The sequence below is a fragment of the Nilaparvata lugens genome, chromosome 2 (genome assembly GCF_014356525.2).
Source record: "Nilaparvata lugens isolate BPH chromosome 2, ASM1435652v1, whole genome shotgun sequence".
Taxonomy (NCBI): Eukaryota; Metazoa; Arthropoda; class Insecta; order Hemiptera; family Delphacidae; genus Nilaparvata; species Nilaparvata lugens.
In genome coordinates this window covers 71,513,015-71,529,669 of record NC_052505.1, presented here as the reverse complement: position 1 = coordinate 71,529,669, position 16,655 = coordinate 71,513,015, and the positions used below count along the sequence as shown (strand labels likewise).

General features: G+C 34.4%; 1 protein-coding gene across 5 annotated transcripts in view; it reads right to left on the bottom strand.

Annotated features, from left to right (window-relative positions):
• LOC111043971 (ATP-dependent translocase ABCB1) overlaps positions 1-16,655 on the bottom strand; it is a 30,735-nt gene that overhangs the window by 3,623 nt on the left and 10,457 nt on the right. For all 5 annotated transcript variants that reach the window (XM_039421626.1, XM_039421625.1, XM_039421627.1 and 2 more), the window contains 13 exons: positions 16,257-16,481; positions 14,594-14,719; positions 12,770-12,976; positions 11,609-11,860; positions 9,359-9,486; positions 8,296-8,665; positions 7,035-7,196; positions 5,646-5,849; positions 3,453-3,553; positions 2,937-3,077; positions 1,803-1,959; positions 534-728; positions 32-244 (listed from right to left, as the gene is read on the bottom strand). In XM_039421626.1, coding sequence (XP_039277560.1) covers positions 32-244; positions 534-728; positions 1,803-1,959; positions 2,937-3,077; positions 3,453-3,553; positions 5,646-5,849; positions 7,035-7,196; positions 8,296-8,665; positions 9,359-9,486; positions 11,609-11,860; positions 12,770-12,976; positions 14,594-14,719; positions 16,257-16,481 — 2,481 coding nt within the window. The remainder of the gene's footprint in view (positions 1-31; positions 245-533; positions 729-1,802; positions 1,960-2,936; positions 3,078-3,452; positions 3,554-5,645; positions 5,850-7,034; positions 7,197-8,295; positions 8,666-9,358; positions 9,487-11,608; positions 11,861-12,769; positions 12,977-14,593; positions 14,720-16,256; positions 16,482-16,655) is intronic.

The following is a 16,655-nucleotide window of genomic DNA, read 5'->3' as shown; positions in this document are numbered from 1 at the left end:
TATATGTGATACTGTAATAATGTGACCTTACCTGAGGTAGAGATACTATGAAATCGTGTATATTGGCAAGCCTGGCTGCACGAATGATTCTCTCCATATCAAAGGCGACTCCTTTTTTGGCTGTGCCGTAGGCAATATTCTCGCTTATTGAACAGTTGAACAGGGTCGGTTCCTGGGTCACTAATCCAATATTTGCCCGCAAATGCGCTACGTTCATGTCTTTCAAGTCAATTCCGTCGATGGTCTGCAAATAATGAGAAAATTGAACGGATAGAAACTTGAATTATCAAATCAAACTATCTGGAATTCGAATGAGTTAGCTGAATAAATCGTATATAAATTAGTATCTAAAACTGAACTGGAGAGAATGTTCAGACAGTTTAAGTGACATCACAAACATTTTAGAATATATTTTTCAAACAAGGGCGTTTTATCAACTCCATTACAATTTTTTTCATTACAAATCATTACAATTTTTCAGGAAGAGTAATTTTTCAATATTGGTATAATTAGTGGCATGTTATAAGACTTACAATTGATCCGAAGTGAGGTTCATAGAAGCGTTCCAAGAGCGATATGACAGTGCTTTTGCCACAGCCAGATTCGCCAACCAGAGCCAGGGTTTGGCCCGGTTCCACACTGAAGGTGAGGCCACTCAGCACCTTCGTGTCGGGTCGAGACGGATACCGGAAGTGTACGTTCTTGAAAGCTACTCTACCGGTCAACACCTGAAAAATCAATTAAATATCTATTACATAATCACAATTAAACATTCTATGATAAGATCATTACAATAAATAGTTAGTAATTTGAGATTTTTTTCAAAATTCATGTGAAAGTAGCCTACATGAAAAGTATATTATCTATTCTAATAGTACTTCATGTATTTTACTGATGTTATTTCTCGTGCATAATCAATGTTAGGTACTAATTTTTCCTCTCTAAACTTTTAGAAATACGGTACCGGTATACGTTGAAGGTACATACTAGAAGAAAAAATTAGTTTCGTTTGTAATTGAGTAGGCTATGTAATTTCTATTTCAAACTATCCATACTTCATTGCTTTTATTAATCAAAGTTATTAATTTATCCTCTCTAATTATAAAAATGACAAAATTAAAGGTACACACTATAAGAAAAAAATATTTTTGTTAAAAAATAAATGTGCAATTGCTACTTCAAACTATCCATACTTTATTGCTCGACCGTGTATTCAAGTACAACTACATGAATATTCTATCATGTACCACCTTTATGTGGTACCGTATTCCATTGTTGATTCATCTTAATAAGAAAAGTTTATGAGAGCTGCTTCAACTATTTCAAGTACAATGCTAATCATGTTAGAAGGTATAGTTGAAAAACGAAACTTGAGTATAAATTCAACTTGGAAATAAGAATAACAACGTTGCGTATTCATTAAACCAGTTATCATACAGTGAGTCTCTTCTGAATAATTATGAATGATGTTGATACCAAGGTAAATGGATGTAGCAAATATTGACTGTCCTATCAGATGGATCCTTCACCACCACTTTAGCATTCATTGATTTATACATTCACAGATACAATATCATTCTCAACTATGAATGATTAAGAAAGGAACAACAGGCTTTAAGTCCTTAATGGTTCCTTTTCCAAATTTGGGTAGAAATTGTCCAAAAATAAGTTATGTTTATCACTTCATAAGTTTTGTCCAATTTTGAGTACAATATATATAAATTCAATAAATTGATGAGCTACACAATATATTTATGAATAAAGTGTACATTTTATAAACGTATTTTTTTCTTAATTCTTACTGGTTCCAATCCATCAGGTGATGAAGTGTCCACCTCGGATTTTCTCTCCATCAGTTGAAACATGGACTCAGCACCCTCTTTGGCTTTGACATAGTCACGAAGGTAGGCGGATGCAGTGCCTATGCCAGTGGCACTAAACGCCAGAGCGAAGAACACTCTGCAAAAGCCAATTCAAAGTTATCGATTTTGGCAAATATTTCAACTTACAGATATATATCTAGTTATAGATATTATTACATCAAGTTATTGATATTGAATATACATTTTTGAGAGCAACCCTAGAAATTATGCAACGATTTGGGCGTAAAAATCGATCATATTACTATTTCCCGTTACATAGAGAGCTTGAAGTTGCAGATTTTTGCGTCTCTTAATCTAGGGATGCTCAGAATCTCCCTGATAAGCCACAAAATATTTGGTAAAAATTGAACTTTTTTTAATGGGGGATTCTCAAGATTTCTCTATAATTTCAGAGTTTGTGGAGGAGAAAGAATACCAGGGCTTAAAGGAATTCAGAATAACACTGATTCGTATGTTAGGAAGTGGTTGCTGGATCATTTTTTATTTATTTATTTCACAGATACAGTAAATTTATAAACAAAACAAAATACATAATAATTCCATGCATGGGCCAAAGCCTGTGTGCAGGAATGAGTTGCATCATCAGTTGACTGTAGCCAACAAAAGTAAATTATATAGTAGGCTACATAATATTTTATACGTAAGTAGGTAGCTATTCAAAGATGTATGATTCATAAATAAAACTCAAAATGAAAATAATCCTTGTGATTCAATATGTAATTAAAAGCATTGAGTGTAAATAGTTTGATAAATACTCAAGTTATAAAAATAATATTGGTTCATAGATAATTATACCACTGAATACCCTGAATGATGCTTTCAAGGAAACAAAAGAAAATCTGTGGTTTTTCATAGAATTAGGTTGTGAGGGGAAGGTACCAAAAACAAACCAGGAGATGGTCCAATAAGAAGCCCTTAATGAAAAAACAATACATTGGGGAAGCATAATTTTCAAAACAAAAATTATTAATGTTCAGCGCAATCTGTATGTTATTATAGCCATTTTAGTTTATAGATGCAAGAATTACTAACATATTGATGGAATGAGCTCACCTGTAAACATCAGCGGAGCGCATTTCTCCCGTTTGAATAAGGTGTGCGCCAAAATGGAAAGCAACTGCGTACATGAAGAACATCATGGCTTGAGAGAACGAGATCACTGAAGCAAACACGAATACTTGATGTCTGGCGTCTCTGTATACAAAGGAAGTCTGGATTTATTTACGATTAAATAAAACAAATAAATATAAAATATATTTCTCAAATCCGCTCAACGATCAAACTCTCATGAATGAAGAGAGAAGAAAATACTTCAACTTTTTCAGTAAAATTGAAAAGTTTGTTTCAATATTCTGTTGTTCAGTATTATATGGGGCAGTGCGGTATCAGTAAATATGATTGTATATTATTTGTAGTTGATAATCGCAATTGCAAAAGTCTGGAAAATAGTATCAACAGGCTATCTAAATTTTATATGAATATTATTCTAATCCACAAGCAATCGTATGATTAACGAGAATTGTTATAATTTCGATGGAGATTAAATTATTTTAAATGAAGCAGACCAACCTGAATGCAGTTTCCAAATTTCTTATGTAGATTCGAACGAATAGACTCTCCTGGCCAAGTGCTTGAACTGTTCGTATGTTGCTAACGCATTCTGAAGCAATCTAGGAAAAAATAATAGAACGTCACTTTATAATAAAAATCATAAGATGAATAAATTCAACAGAACTCATGAACTCTAGTTGATAACTTATAGTTAGTATTCATAGCTACTGTAATATTACATTTTTTCTCACATTTGAATCGAATCTTCAATTCGAGATCTATGAAACTTTATAGTAAATGTCAGAGTCATCAATAGACGGACAAACTTTTTGACGGAGAATTTATTATCGTAAATGTTTGTTGCATTGTTCCATGGTGTCACCGAGGCAGGGTTAACAAATTACTAGATAAATAGTTTATTTAAATAGAATATGTATATAAATTTAAAATAACATTTTCAAAATAAAGTTTTATTGAGAACAGATGTAGAATGTGAATTCTAAACTTGTAAGTTTATAATATTTTGGTGACGTGTCTGTAATGTTGGAGGCATTGGCTTCGTGACTTGCAACTTAGGTTTTTTTCCTGTTCAGGCTTCTTCTGAAAAATGGCTGGCTACAACTGTTGTGTGTGTAATTTTGTGCTCTGAATTATTGTCTGTTTAAGTGAATTTATTAATGTTTTAAATTGAGTTTTATACAAGTTTATTGTGTACTAGTTTGTTATTAAATAACTGTTTGTATTTTCAAGCCAATAGCCACTGTGTTTCAACTGTAAACTAGATAAGTATTTTAGTTCGTAATAACTCTGAAATAATTAGGCTTAAGATATATTTTCTTAGTGTATTTGTATAAATTCATCTGAAGATTATAAGTTAATTTGCTCTGAAAACTGGATTTCTCATTCATAGGCAATAGATCCATTCACAGTTTATCAAGAATCTATTTCATTGGAGCCGACAACTATCCTTAGGTTGATAGGTGTTAAATGCTATTCCAACCGTTTAAGGAAAAATTGGTAGCACGGCACTACCTAATATTTATATAGGTACCATAGTAATCATGCATAGAAATAAAAAATTAAATTAGTTTTAAATTGGATTTGAATATTTTTATATATTGTGTGAAACTATTTTTACATGGAGTGGATAAGGAGTTTACTGTAAAAATTCCAAAATAGAGCAGGGTTCAAATAAAAATCGATAAAAATGTTAAAGGTATTATCTCTAAATTAATTTATTATGAAGATACTAATACGTGAATTGCATAATCAAACATGATTGTTCAAAATTTAAGTTGTATTAAGTGAGCTTTGATCATTTAACTTCAACTAAGGAACTGAGAATTCTAAAATAATAATTGTTTGAAATCACAGTGATGATAACAGTGTCCAAGCTACGAACATTTCTTGAAAACATGGAGAGTTTGACCATATTAGGCGTCAAATTTATTATTTATTATTTATTTATTTATTTATTTATTATTCTATCATTATAATTTTTACAAGAAGCACTGACCGGGAGAGAAAAACTAAGGATACTCCTTGTACTATTTCTCTCCCAAATTTAGATAATAGTTTAAAAGTCCGAAATGAGGTTATGATTCCACTTTTCTGAAATTTAGTTCTTTTTCACTCAAAAACAACTAAAACTAAGAATTTTGAAGGTTGAGAAACTGGATAGGAAACAAAAATATTACACTCAAATCACTGATAATTGAAACATTTTCACGTAATTTTACGAAGCATTTGAACTCAGTTCAGAAAAAACTGATTTTTAAAAGCTTAAAAAACTAAGCCCGCATTAAACGGTTGATAGTTGAGTATGGATGGAATAAGTAAAGAATGGAATTTATTTATTTATTTAGCGTATGGCAGATACACAACACATACATAACTCATGAGTCTCAAATGTCTAGATATACACCTGTATATTTCCAAATTATTTGGGATGTGTAGTTTTTGGTCAGGAGAACATAAGTTTGTCTAACCGCCATCATTTGCTAGTCCATTTAGCGTTACCCAATGTGCACCATGGAGGCGAACTAGCATTACACATATAAAAATCTGATCGCTGGAACAATTTAGAACTCGAATTGCTGGAACTATAGAATGGAATGAAGGCTTTTTGAAGAAGGTTAAGCTCTAAATGAGTTGTAGCACCAAGGAGTAAGTGAGTAAGTCGAGTATAGATTATCGGACACTCTTACTGACCTTTCCTGCATTATCCATGAGCTTCAAGTCTCTGAGCACCTTTTTACGTATGGTCATCTGTTGCTTGTACGATGCGAGCACAATCAGCGGCAGGCCGATTGCAATCACCGAAGCCAACTTCCAACCGTAGAACAGGGCAATCACCATCGCAGACAGCAGAGTTACACTGGCCGACAGCAGGTAACCGATCCTCAAACCTGCTGCCTACAAAACAGAAACGATTCGTCCAGTACATTTACATAGTGATTTTGAATCAAAGACTAGATGCAATCTTCACATTTTTCTTCTGCATTGATAGAAGAAGTTGAAAGAGATTTTGAAGAACTTATTTTCAATCGGAGACAAGGTGTAATAAAAGATGTTATCTTTATATTTTCCTTCCACATTGATAGAAGTTTGAAGATATTATTAAGTTTGTAACGGAAATTTGATGTTGTGTTGGAGAAGAGCTAGGGAACTCTATGGTTTTCCACCATTCAATCCAACCATATAAACATATTTGCACATACAATAAACAAAGAAGATTTTTTATTTTATTTATTTAGTATACAAATGACACTGATATAATAATATTGGTAGATAGAATAATGTGGTAGTCCTTGTGCTATTTTTCTATATTAACTGGTAATGGATGGGGAGATCTGTCGGTATTTTCTTCAGAAAACACTTTGAAATTAGTCCTCAGTCTCTTCTTTCCATGAATAGGAAACTCCCTTATTTGAACCGTATAAAATGAAGGACAACTCAAAATAACTACAAAATGTAGCTAAATGTATGTGTATTTTGTATCCAATTGAATTTTGCGATCTAATTACGAAAAATTTAATATAATTGATCAATCCAATTGATGGAAATTTGAAGGAGTTCAATGTGTAATATAATCAGTGATAAATCAATAGGTAACACAGAAAATTTGTACACACGTCTATAGTAGGAAAGTTATGTTGTTGATTGTGAAATACTACTTATTAGAAACATATAACATGTACTGTTCTGTATTGTTCTTTATTATTCCATAAATACAGAGGAACCATTTTGCTTCCGAAGAGCGTTAGGTGTGCCTTACCTCTATAACCAATAATAAACGTATTTGAATCGTTGTGATTGACTCTGGATCTTTGTTGATCTCAGTCTTTTCTTCCATAAATAGGGAATCTCCTTATTTAAATAACCATCGGTTAAGGGTTGTTTGTTGATCTGGATACGAGTGACATAATATAATAATTATTAAATAGAAACACAATATGTTTTTTTTCTACTTGAGGAAACATATTAAGTTTTAATTATATTGTGGAAAAATTCTAAATCTCCGAATGCAGTGTTGAAACTAATTATTGTATTTATTACTATACAGATTCATGATACCCTGAACAAAATTGTAAAACATACATCTTTGACGAAGGGTGCATCTCTTGCGAGGCGAGTGATGAGCTTGCCAGGAGCAGAATCAGGGGCATCGAACCAGCTTATGGGCTGGCGAACAATGTTCGAGAATGCTTTTGTCCTTACTCGGGCCAGTAGGTGTTCGCCTGCACTGGTCATGCTATAAATCTGTAACACATTCACGATTTAAATTATTGATAAAAACATCTTAATTGACTCTATTCCATCTATTCCACTCTATTTGAAGTGGTATAGTGTTTCAATACTTATTGATCCAATCAAAAGCTTGTTTGAAAGCTATTATTTCTGTTCATCGGCTTTGTTGATCAGAATATCCTTTGAATTGTTGCAATCCTAGAAATGAGTTGTCTAAAATTCCTCTATAAATTGGTTTAATAAGCCTCTATTATAAAACAGAATAACTTTCAAAATATACTAAAATTCCTCTATAAATTGGTTTAATAAACCTCTATTACAAAAAAAGAATAAGTCTAAAATAATATGAAATGAAGTTGGAATTGAGAAAGTCATGCTCAATGGTGCAAACAAAATTCTTCAGGACTAAATTAATTTTGTCCTTAATTAGTGATTTTCATTAAATTAATTCAGTTTTTCTTGTTAACCGATCAGTAATAGTACACAGCAACCACCAATAAATCTATCGGTGCTTTGATGACGGCGGATAACTTATTGTTTTGAGCTCAAGCTTCTTATGATTCCCAAATTTTATAATGGATTTATATTGAACATATTTTGATAAAATACATTCATATTTAAATTTCGCGTGGATGCGACAGGGATGAACCCACAAATCGGGCTCCACAAAATTGATGAAAACTGTCATCCTCTCAATTCTGTTCTTAATCGCATAACTGGCAGACGTTTTCAAGCATTCATGAAACGAAAATGTAACATGTTAAATACGGCGGTCAATAATCAAATGAGTATAGAATAGAAGAAGAAAAGGAGGGCCAAGTAATAGATGGACAGATGATGTAGAGCAGGATTTGAGAACGCTTGGAGTTTGCAACTGGAAAAGTTTTGTTATGTTTTATTGACTCTGTTCCTAATGTGCCTGTACATTATTATGAATAAAGACTTTTCAATCAATCAAAGGCAGACAGTGGATCGGGAGAGATGGAGAGGCTTGTGAGGGAGGCCAAGGGTTGTAGTAACATGTAGAGCTGAGGAGTAAGTAAATATCAATAATTAAATCATACTAAGAAAATAATAGAAATAATACTTGCAACTGTTACGCAATTCTTGCCTGAGTGAAGTAGCCAAAGAAAGAAGCGACGCCGAGTGCAACGAACATGATACTCCAAAAGTGCGCCGAGGCGCGCAGCTGATCAATGCCCAGTGTGAACGTGGAAAACACCTCTCCAAAGAAGAAGGCGAATATCGGCATGAGAGAGCCATTGAGGCAGCAGCCAGTGATGCCAGCCAGCAGCCACTTCCACTCGGGAAGGTTCAGCTTCAACAGACGAAACACAACAAAACTGAAAGTGCAGAAGTTCTCGTTCTCAATCTCCTGATCCGCCTCGTTTTCGTCCTTCTCACTCGTCAAATCCTCGAACATCTTATTCAATGACTGATGGCTGCGTCTGGACACCATTTTCGGAGACATTTTGTCATTCCTGCAAAAATACAACATACAATTCAATCAGGTAGGTATTAATAAACTGGAATAGTATACATAATAATTGAGCCAAATTCACAACCAAACACATTGCAAATGGTGGTTAAGGTTGTATTAGCTTCTGTAGAATAAATTAATAAAAGCATGTAAAATGACTAAAATTTACATAACAATCAACATAATAACATCAATAAGTACTTGAAGTACACAAAACAGGAAAATTTTATTTCTGATGGTTTCTTTTTTGCTGAGTGTAATGCCCACATGAGCTCTAGGCTTGTGCGTGGGTAATGAGACGGATGATAATGAGAGATGAATGGGCCTACAGGTTTAGGTGGTTTTCGAACCACCGGGAAGCGATTCTACAACTCATGAATCATCATATTCAGAGGAGCTGGCCCAAGCGGTCACTCTTCCAACGAGAGTAGCAGGCACATGATTCGTAACTTATCTAAGCGATAGCTTATCAGCGCGACCACTGAGTCAAACCGCTCCTCAATTGATTGATTATATGCCATTGTTAACAGCGGAGTTAGGATTCCAGGTCCTCTCTAACACACAACTTCACACGATAAAAATTACATTACACAATTCAGCATCTTAGATTAATTTCTCGAACATCATGTGGAATAAGAATAAGATGACTTTTCATGGTATTATTAATTTCTGAATATATTGTGGATATACAAACGTTTCAGGAAGTGGATATCCAAGTTCTTTTTCATTCGGAATCTGTATCTGGGCTGTCACTAGGCCGTGGTATAGACCTTTCTTCTCCATCAGCTCTTCGTGATTTCCATGTTCATGAATCTTACCATCCTGGGAAGAAAAGTTAAATATTAAGTCTCAACAAACAAACAATCATTCACATACATGCGATGTCAATAATTGAAAGCTCTATGTTTCCTTTTTATTTTGAAATTTATCATAGTTGATCGAAGTCACTGCCGGCGCACAAGTCGTTCTCAAAGACCTTAAAGATGCATCTCTTTAAGATCTTTGGTTGTTCTTTGCCGGCAGTGTCATATTGTATATTGATATTTATTTTATTAATTTGTATGTAATTTTTTGTGGCAAGTAAACGAATTTGATTTGATTTGTTATTTTTATTATCATACACGTAACCTAATTTTTTTTAATTAAAAAACATACATATGCCTAGTTCCATTTCACATAAATAATTTCAACGAAATTCTTAATGTAAGTGAATAAATACCATAGAGAGAAGATATGGCACCACTATATAAGCACTTTATTCTATATAATACTTCTCATGTCTACACATTGTTTGATGCTTTTTGAACTTATTATGGTTGTTCAAACTATTTGAAATTCAACTTTGAACTCGGCGAATGCATTTTTTCAACTTTAAGCGCTCATAAAAAGTTCAAAAGCGTCAAACAAAAGAGCAAATTGTAAAAAACATTATTGGAAATTTCTTTCAATTCTCCCCTTCCTAACCATTTCCTTAGAATTAGATTTTTACTGATAGTTTTCTAGTTATTGATGTTTTTAAAAAAATATCGAAGAATCTATATATCTTGGAAACAAAGGTCGACAAAAAATTTACTGGACATTTTTCGTTTCAAATTCCATGTAGAATCTATGATCTTCGGCTGTTACACCTTTCGTGGGATACTATGTATATGTACATTATGATATTGGAATTCACAATCAATAAATTGCTATCCACAATCAGTTTAATTCCTCTCTACATGTCGCTTTTTTGAGAAACCTTCGATATTAGTATGATACCGCAATTGTTATCCCCTTTATGATATTGGATTACATTATGATATTGGAATTCACAATCAATAAATTGCTATCCACAATCAGTTTAATTCCTCTCTACATGTCGCTTTTTTGAGAAACCTTCGATATTAGTATGATACCGCAATTGTTATCCCCTGTGTCATCCACTTTCATGCTTCACTGACCAAGTATCATTGCAAATTCAATGTAGGCCTACAATCTATGGTCTGTATATTCATAATGACCTAGTAAATTCCACAAATATTTTTCTTCTTTTTCTCGAAGCACAACAGTTCGGGGTGATACTTGGCTTTCTCTACGATTTGCCTCCACTTGTCTCGCACAACCGCTTTTCGCTTCCAGCCTTTCACGACTGACATCGCTACCAGATCGATCTCAACATCCTGTAGCCATCGTTTCCTTGGCCTTCTTGTTCCTATCATATTATCTGTGAGCATCTTCCTCTGCATTCTTCATTCATTCGATAGGCATTTCCAATCCAGCTAATTCTCCTTGACATCTCTGTAGTTTTCTGCTCGTAAGCAGGTCCTTCTATATGGCAGCAGCTGTCCACTCTCTTCTATTCTCTGCCAGTCGCTTCGTTGCATAGTAGCTCATCCCCTCCTTGATGTCGTCCAACATTTTGTATCTTCTTCTCCCTCTTCCTCTTCTTCCCTGAATGGTCCCCTCCATGGCATCCACCAACAAGCATTGCCGTCTCATCCAATGTCCCAGCCATCTCCTCTTTCTTCCCTTTATCACATCCAGCAGACTCCTTCTTTCCCCAACCCTCCTCAACACCTCCTCGTTTGTAACTTTATCCCTCCAACTGATCCCCTCCATCCTTCTCCATATCCACATTTCCAATGCCTCAAGCCTCCTCTTATTCTCCTTTCTCAGCGTCCAAGTTTCTGCACCATACAGTGCCACACTCCAAACATAACACTTTATTAGCCTTTTCCTTAGTGTCTTGTCCAGTTGGCTACAAAGAATTCTCTTTTTCTTATTGAATGCTGTTTTTGCCATAGCAATTCTTACTTTGATTTCTTTGTTGCTTGACAATGTAACTTAAAAAATTCGACAAACATATTACTTCATAATCAATTTTATATGAAGCGAACAAAGATTATGATTTAATTTGAAATATACAAATTCAACAAATATTGTGTGATAGTATACGGTACGGTACCTTGAACACATAGATGAGATCGGCGTTCCGGATGGTGGAGAGACGATGGGCTACAACAACGGTAGTGCGGCCATGGCTGGCGTGGTCGAGCGCCTCCTGCACAACTCCCTCGCTGCGAGCGTCCAGCGCCGAGGTGGCCTCGTCCAGGAACAGGATGCGCGGATTCGACACAATCGCTCGCGCGATCGCGATGCGCTGCTTCTGTCCGCCGCTCAGCTGCGCGCCTCGACTGCCTACCAATGTCGCGTACCCCTAAAAATAAGTGTGCACGGAAATTTATTTTTTGGTGCAAAATAAGTAACTTCAGTTACATATTCAGCTTATCTTCTTACAGGAGGTAAGATGTTATTCAGAGTGTTCTACGAAATGTGTAACAGCCTAAGATCATAAGATCCCACATGAAATTTGCAACGAAAAATGTCCAGTAGAATTTTCCTATATCAACCTTGGTTTTCGAGATTTAACGTCAATAACTAGAAAACTATCATCTGATTCCAATGATATGGTTGGAAAGAGGAAGAAATTTCCAATAAGATTAATATAATTTGTTCCTTTGTTTGACGTTCTTATACTTTTATGAGCGCTCAAAGTTGAAAAAAGTACATTCGACAAGTTCAAAGCCAAATTTCAGTTTGAACGCTTCGCTCATAAAAAGTTCAAAAACGTCAGACAAGGAACACATTATATGATTCTTATTCTATATTTCTTCCTCTTCACAATCATATAATTGGAATTAGAATTTGACTGTTAGTTTTCTATTTATTGACGTATTTCAATAATATAGAAAATCGATAAATCTCGATATCTGAGGTCGATATAAGAAAATTCTACTGAAAAGTTTTTGTTGCAAATTTTATGTAGAATATATAGCCTTCGGCTGTTACACCTTTCGTGGTACAATCTGTATTTTTATTTTAAATTGCGAAGTTTGTATTTTTGTGACAAATAAAGTTTCCTCTTTTCAAAGCATCATCAAACTCTACAACATTTTTATTTTAATTTGCCACACGTTCGAATAATCATAGGCTCTCCTGATTTGCTGCTCCGTTTGAACCCTCTACAGAAACTTCCATTATTCTCGCTCTTTGATAAAATATCCCAACATGTAGGCAAATCATCTCTAATGCGAATTTGAATAGATGATTGATTGTGTGATCTTACTTTGGGCAGATTAGTGATGAAGGTGTGGGCGTTAGCAAGTATGGCGGCATTGACAACATCCTCATGAGTGACTTCGTCCTCGCAGCCGTAGCGAATGTTCTCCTCGATCGAATCGCCAAACAGCACCGGCTCTTGCGCCACCACTCCGATCTGCTTGCGAAGCCACGCCAAGTTTAGCTGATGCAGTGGAATGCCATCTAGTAGCACCTGAACGTTTCAAAAATATATTTCTATCAATTACAAATTAATATCGTATTAAAATATTAAATATTATTGTATTATTTTTTTTGTATTTATCGAATCTTGAATATCATAACCAATGCAGCTAGACCCAATTTATCGTTTTTTATTAATGAGGTACAATGACGCTATCAATTATGTTGACCCTATCTTTACTTCACTTTACTTTTCTTGTTCGCCACAATTATTAAACTGCATTAAGGGAGCAACGATCCCGCAGTATATGACACGTCAAAGTTTAATCTAATATCTACCATCCCTCATATTTCAACACAACAGATCCCACATAACATACATCAATAAAACATTATTCAACAAGGAAGTCTGCTAACCTGTACGGACACAATACAATAAGAAATACCCTGAGTGTTTTTTTTTTGAACTCCTTCAAGCCATCAATTTCTCTTATGTGAGATGGGATTGAATTAAATATTTCCATTCCCATATAAAACGGGCCACTCTCCAGCAGGCTAAGTCTGTGGTGTGGGTAAACAAAACCTCTAAATCTTGTATTATGGGGATGACTCACCTGGTTCTCCTCATACATTCGTCTATTTTTAAAAACGAAGATTGCTAAATCTAATATATAAATAGCAGGAGTCGTCAGCAATCTCTTTTCTTTAAAATGAAGTCTGCAAGAACGCATTGTATTAATATTATAAATCATCCTAATGGCTTTCTTCTGCAGTATGAATATTCCATTATTCTCTATAATTTTTCCCCAAAAAATTACTCCATATCTCATAACTGAGAGAAAATAAGCGTGATAAACCAAAAGAACAGTTTTTTCACTCCCTACTCTAGCCATTACTCTTGATGCAAACAAGGTTCTATTCAATTTACTAGTGACATGAGAAATATGTAGCTTCCATTTCGAATCACTCTCCACCATCAGACCGAAGAATGTCGTGGAATCAGAAGTTTCAACTCTACTCTGAGTATTCAAGTTTATTCCAAAACTTTTATACTCTATACTCTCTACTAAAGGGAATTACTTAAGTTTTTTTTTAAGTTCAAACTAAGACTATTCTGAACAAACCACGAATTTAATTCAGCAAGACACCTCTCAGCCTCTCTTATCAAACATTCACTGTTCCTACTGGTGATTAAAGCTGTAGTGTCGTCCGCAAAAAGAGATGCCATAGGTGATCTTAGTCATCACGAGTTTACATGAATCACTTCTCAACGTTCAGTTGCGGCTTTGTAGGCCTACTCCATCTTTTACAAGGTGGTTACATTTATGTTACTATGCTTCAGGTCTTTGAATATTTTTATTTTTTTTTATTCATTATTCACAAAGAAAGTTACTATATAAAGCTACTTCATACAGTAACTGCAGACACAATTTTGATCCAAAGTTTTAGCATACAATTCATATAACAATGAAAATAAAAGCTTTATCATCATATAATGCATAAAGAGCATACCGTAATGAAACTTATTCATAACTATTTATCACTCGCTTATTGAAGTAAGAATAATAGTCTCATTTTGATCGTAATTAAATGAAATTAGAACGAATCACTATTATTATACTCGCATGATTAATATCTGATAACTACTTTCTAATTTCTGTGAACTTACGTATCCACTGTCTGGATCATAGAATCGCATGAGGAGATTGAGAATAGTGCTTTTTCCGCTGCCACTAGGCCCGACTAGGGCGATTGTCTTACCCGGCGGGATATCAAGGTGCAGTTTCTTCAAAACCTGATGAAAAGATACAGGGGAAAAATTGAGTTTTTTGAATTTTCACTCTGTTACTTTTGAATTTTTTGTCAATTTGAATTTTCTCCATAAAAATCAAACAAGTCTGAGGTTGCCTTATAAAATGACAAAATTGGATCAGAGCACATTAAATCTGTAGTTTTGTAGCCTATAAGAAGTTTATGCCACATATTTCGGCGTACAATTTTTCTTTTGCCAATGTGTAGCACAATATTCTGTTATTTAGAAATATTATTTGTACCTACCATGTTTTTTGTGCAATAAACGATTTGATTTGATTTCACAACAACTATCCCCAGAAGATACTTACATATAGTTCTTACCTGTTCTAAAACAGGTTTATAGCTACACGAGTATATAGGTGTGTACAGACCTATGCGCCATAGATCCGCGCATAGGTATGTTTTTTACAGGAACAGCAAGACACATAATATAATACACATAGCATCAGCTGATGAGAAGTGAAATGCATAGGTTCGTGGCGCATAAGCCTGTATCTTCCGAGAATTACTTAAGAAGAGTCGAGAATATATGACTCATGTGTCTTATATAGTAGGCTCATATTGATTATGAGCGTACAATACTAAAAATAGCTCGTTTCTTAGGAGCTGAGTATAATCAAAATATATAATTATAGTGAGATCACTCACTATCTAGAGATTAGAATTAAAACTTATTTTTCACAATACTAAACATACCGTAGTTTGTTTCTTAGGAGCTGAATCAAATATATTATAATTGTATAAGATCACTCACTATCTACAAATTGGGAAGAAAAGTTCTTCTCATGAACAAGAATATTATAAAATTGATATTGTTGCATTGGGTCAATGCATTTAAATTGAATTTGAATATTGCTGATTACATGAAAATGGTATGTCTGGCGATTGTAGCCAGAAGATTGTTTCTGTTATTTTGAGATCTGAGCTCTTTTTAAAAGACCGCTTCTCGGTTTTCTTCTACCATCTTCTCCTCATAAAAAATTTTGAAATGTATATTTAAAGTCAATACAGTACGTACGGTATATCATGTGAAACACTATGTTTTGAATTGAATTTCGAATTAATGTATCTAGTTCATTTTTACAAAGAAGCATTGCAACATAGTGCAAATTTACTACAAATTAATAATTCTATTATGTATAATAGGCACACGAAACAGACATACAACAAACGATCACAAGTAGTTTACTATAGTGAGGTCCACGTTTCAATGGCAGTATTTGATTAACATTGATGATGCTATTCTTGTCTATCATTAGACAAAGCAGGCAGCGCTATCCTTTATTAGCTCCGCAACGATGCCAAATCTGTTTTTGACAATGTAGAAATATAATTAGCATTAGGGCAGAGAATCGGCAACGCTGTTCTCCTTTCTTTATCCACTGCCATTAAAGCGTGAACCTCACTATAGCCTACATTACTCATTCATTTATCTAGTTTTTCAATACTGTTGATGGATTACATTTTCAGAAATCAGAAACCGATACGGTAAATATGTAAACACATTATAGGCCTACCTTAACATCTGGTCTGGAAGGGTAGGAGAATTCAACTTTTTTGAACTGAATGTGTCCGTGTACAGTGGTCGGTCTGAAGCCATCCTTATTGTAAGGATCGATTTGTGGCACTCTCTCAATGATGGTGAAAATGGTGGTTGCCGAGCCTATTGCTGTGCTGATGGCGTTCAGGTAGGGAACACTGTTCCCGATGGCAAATGCGCCGCTCAGTACACTGAAAAATACCTGAAAATAGAGCATGTCCACACATCATTGCATTGTTTTTCAATACACCTGGATTGATGCAATAACAATACTTAATCAACATTATTTTATAAGCACCTTTTCATTATTACACAGAGTAAGATGATCATGTCAAGAAAAATATCAATTGATCTTATCATATTTAAGTGATTTTAT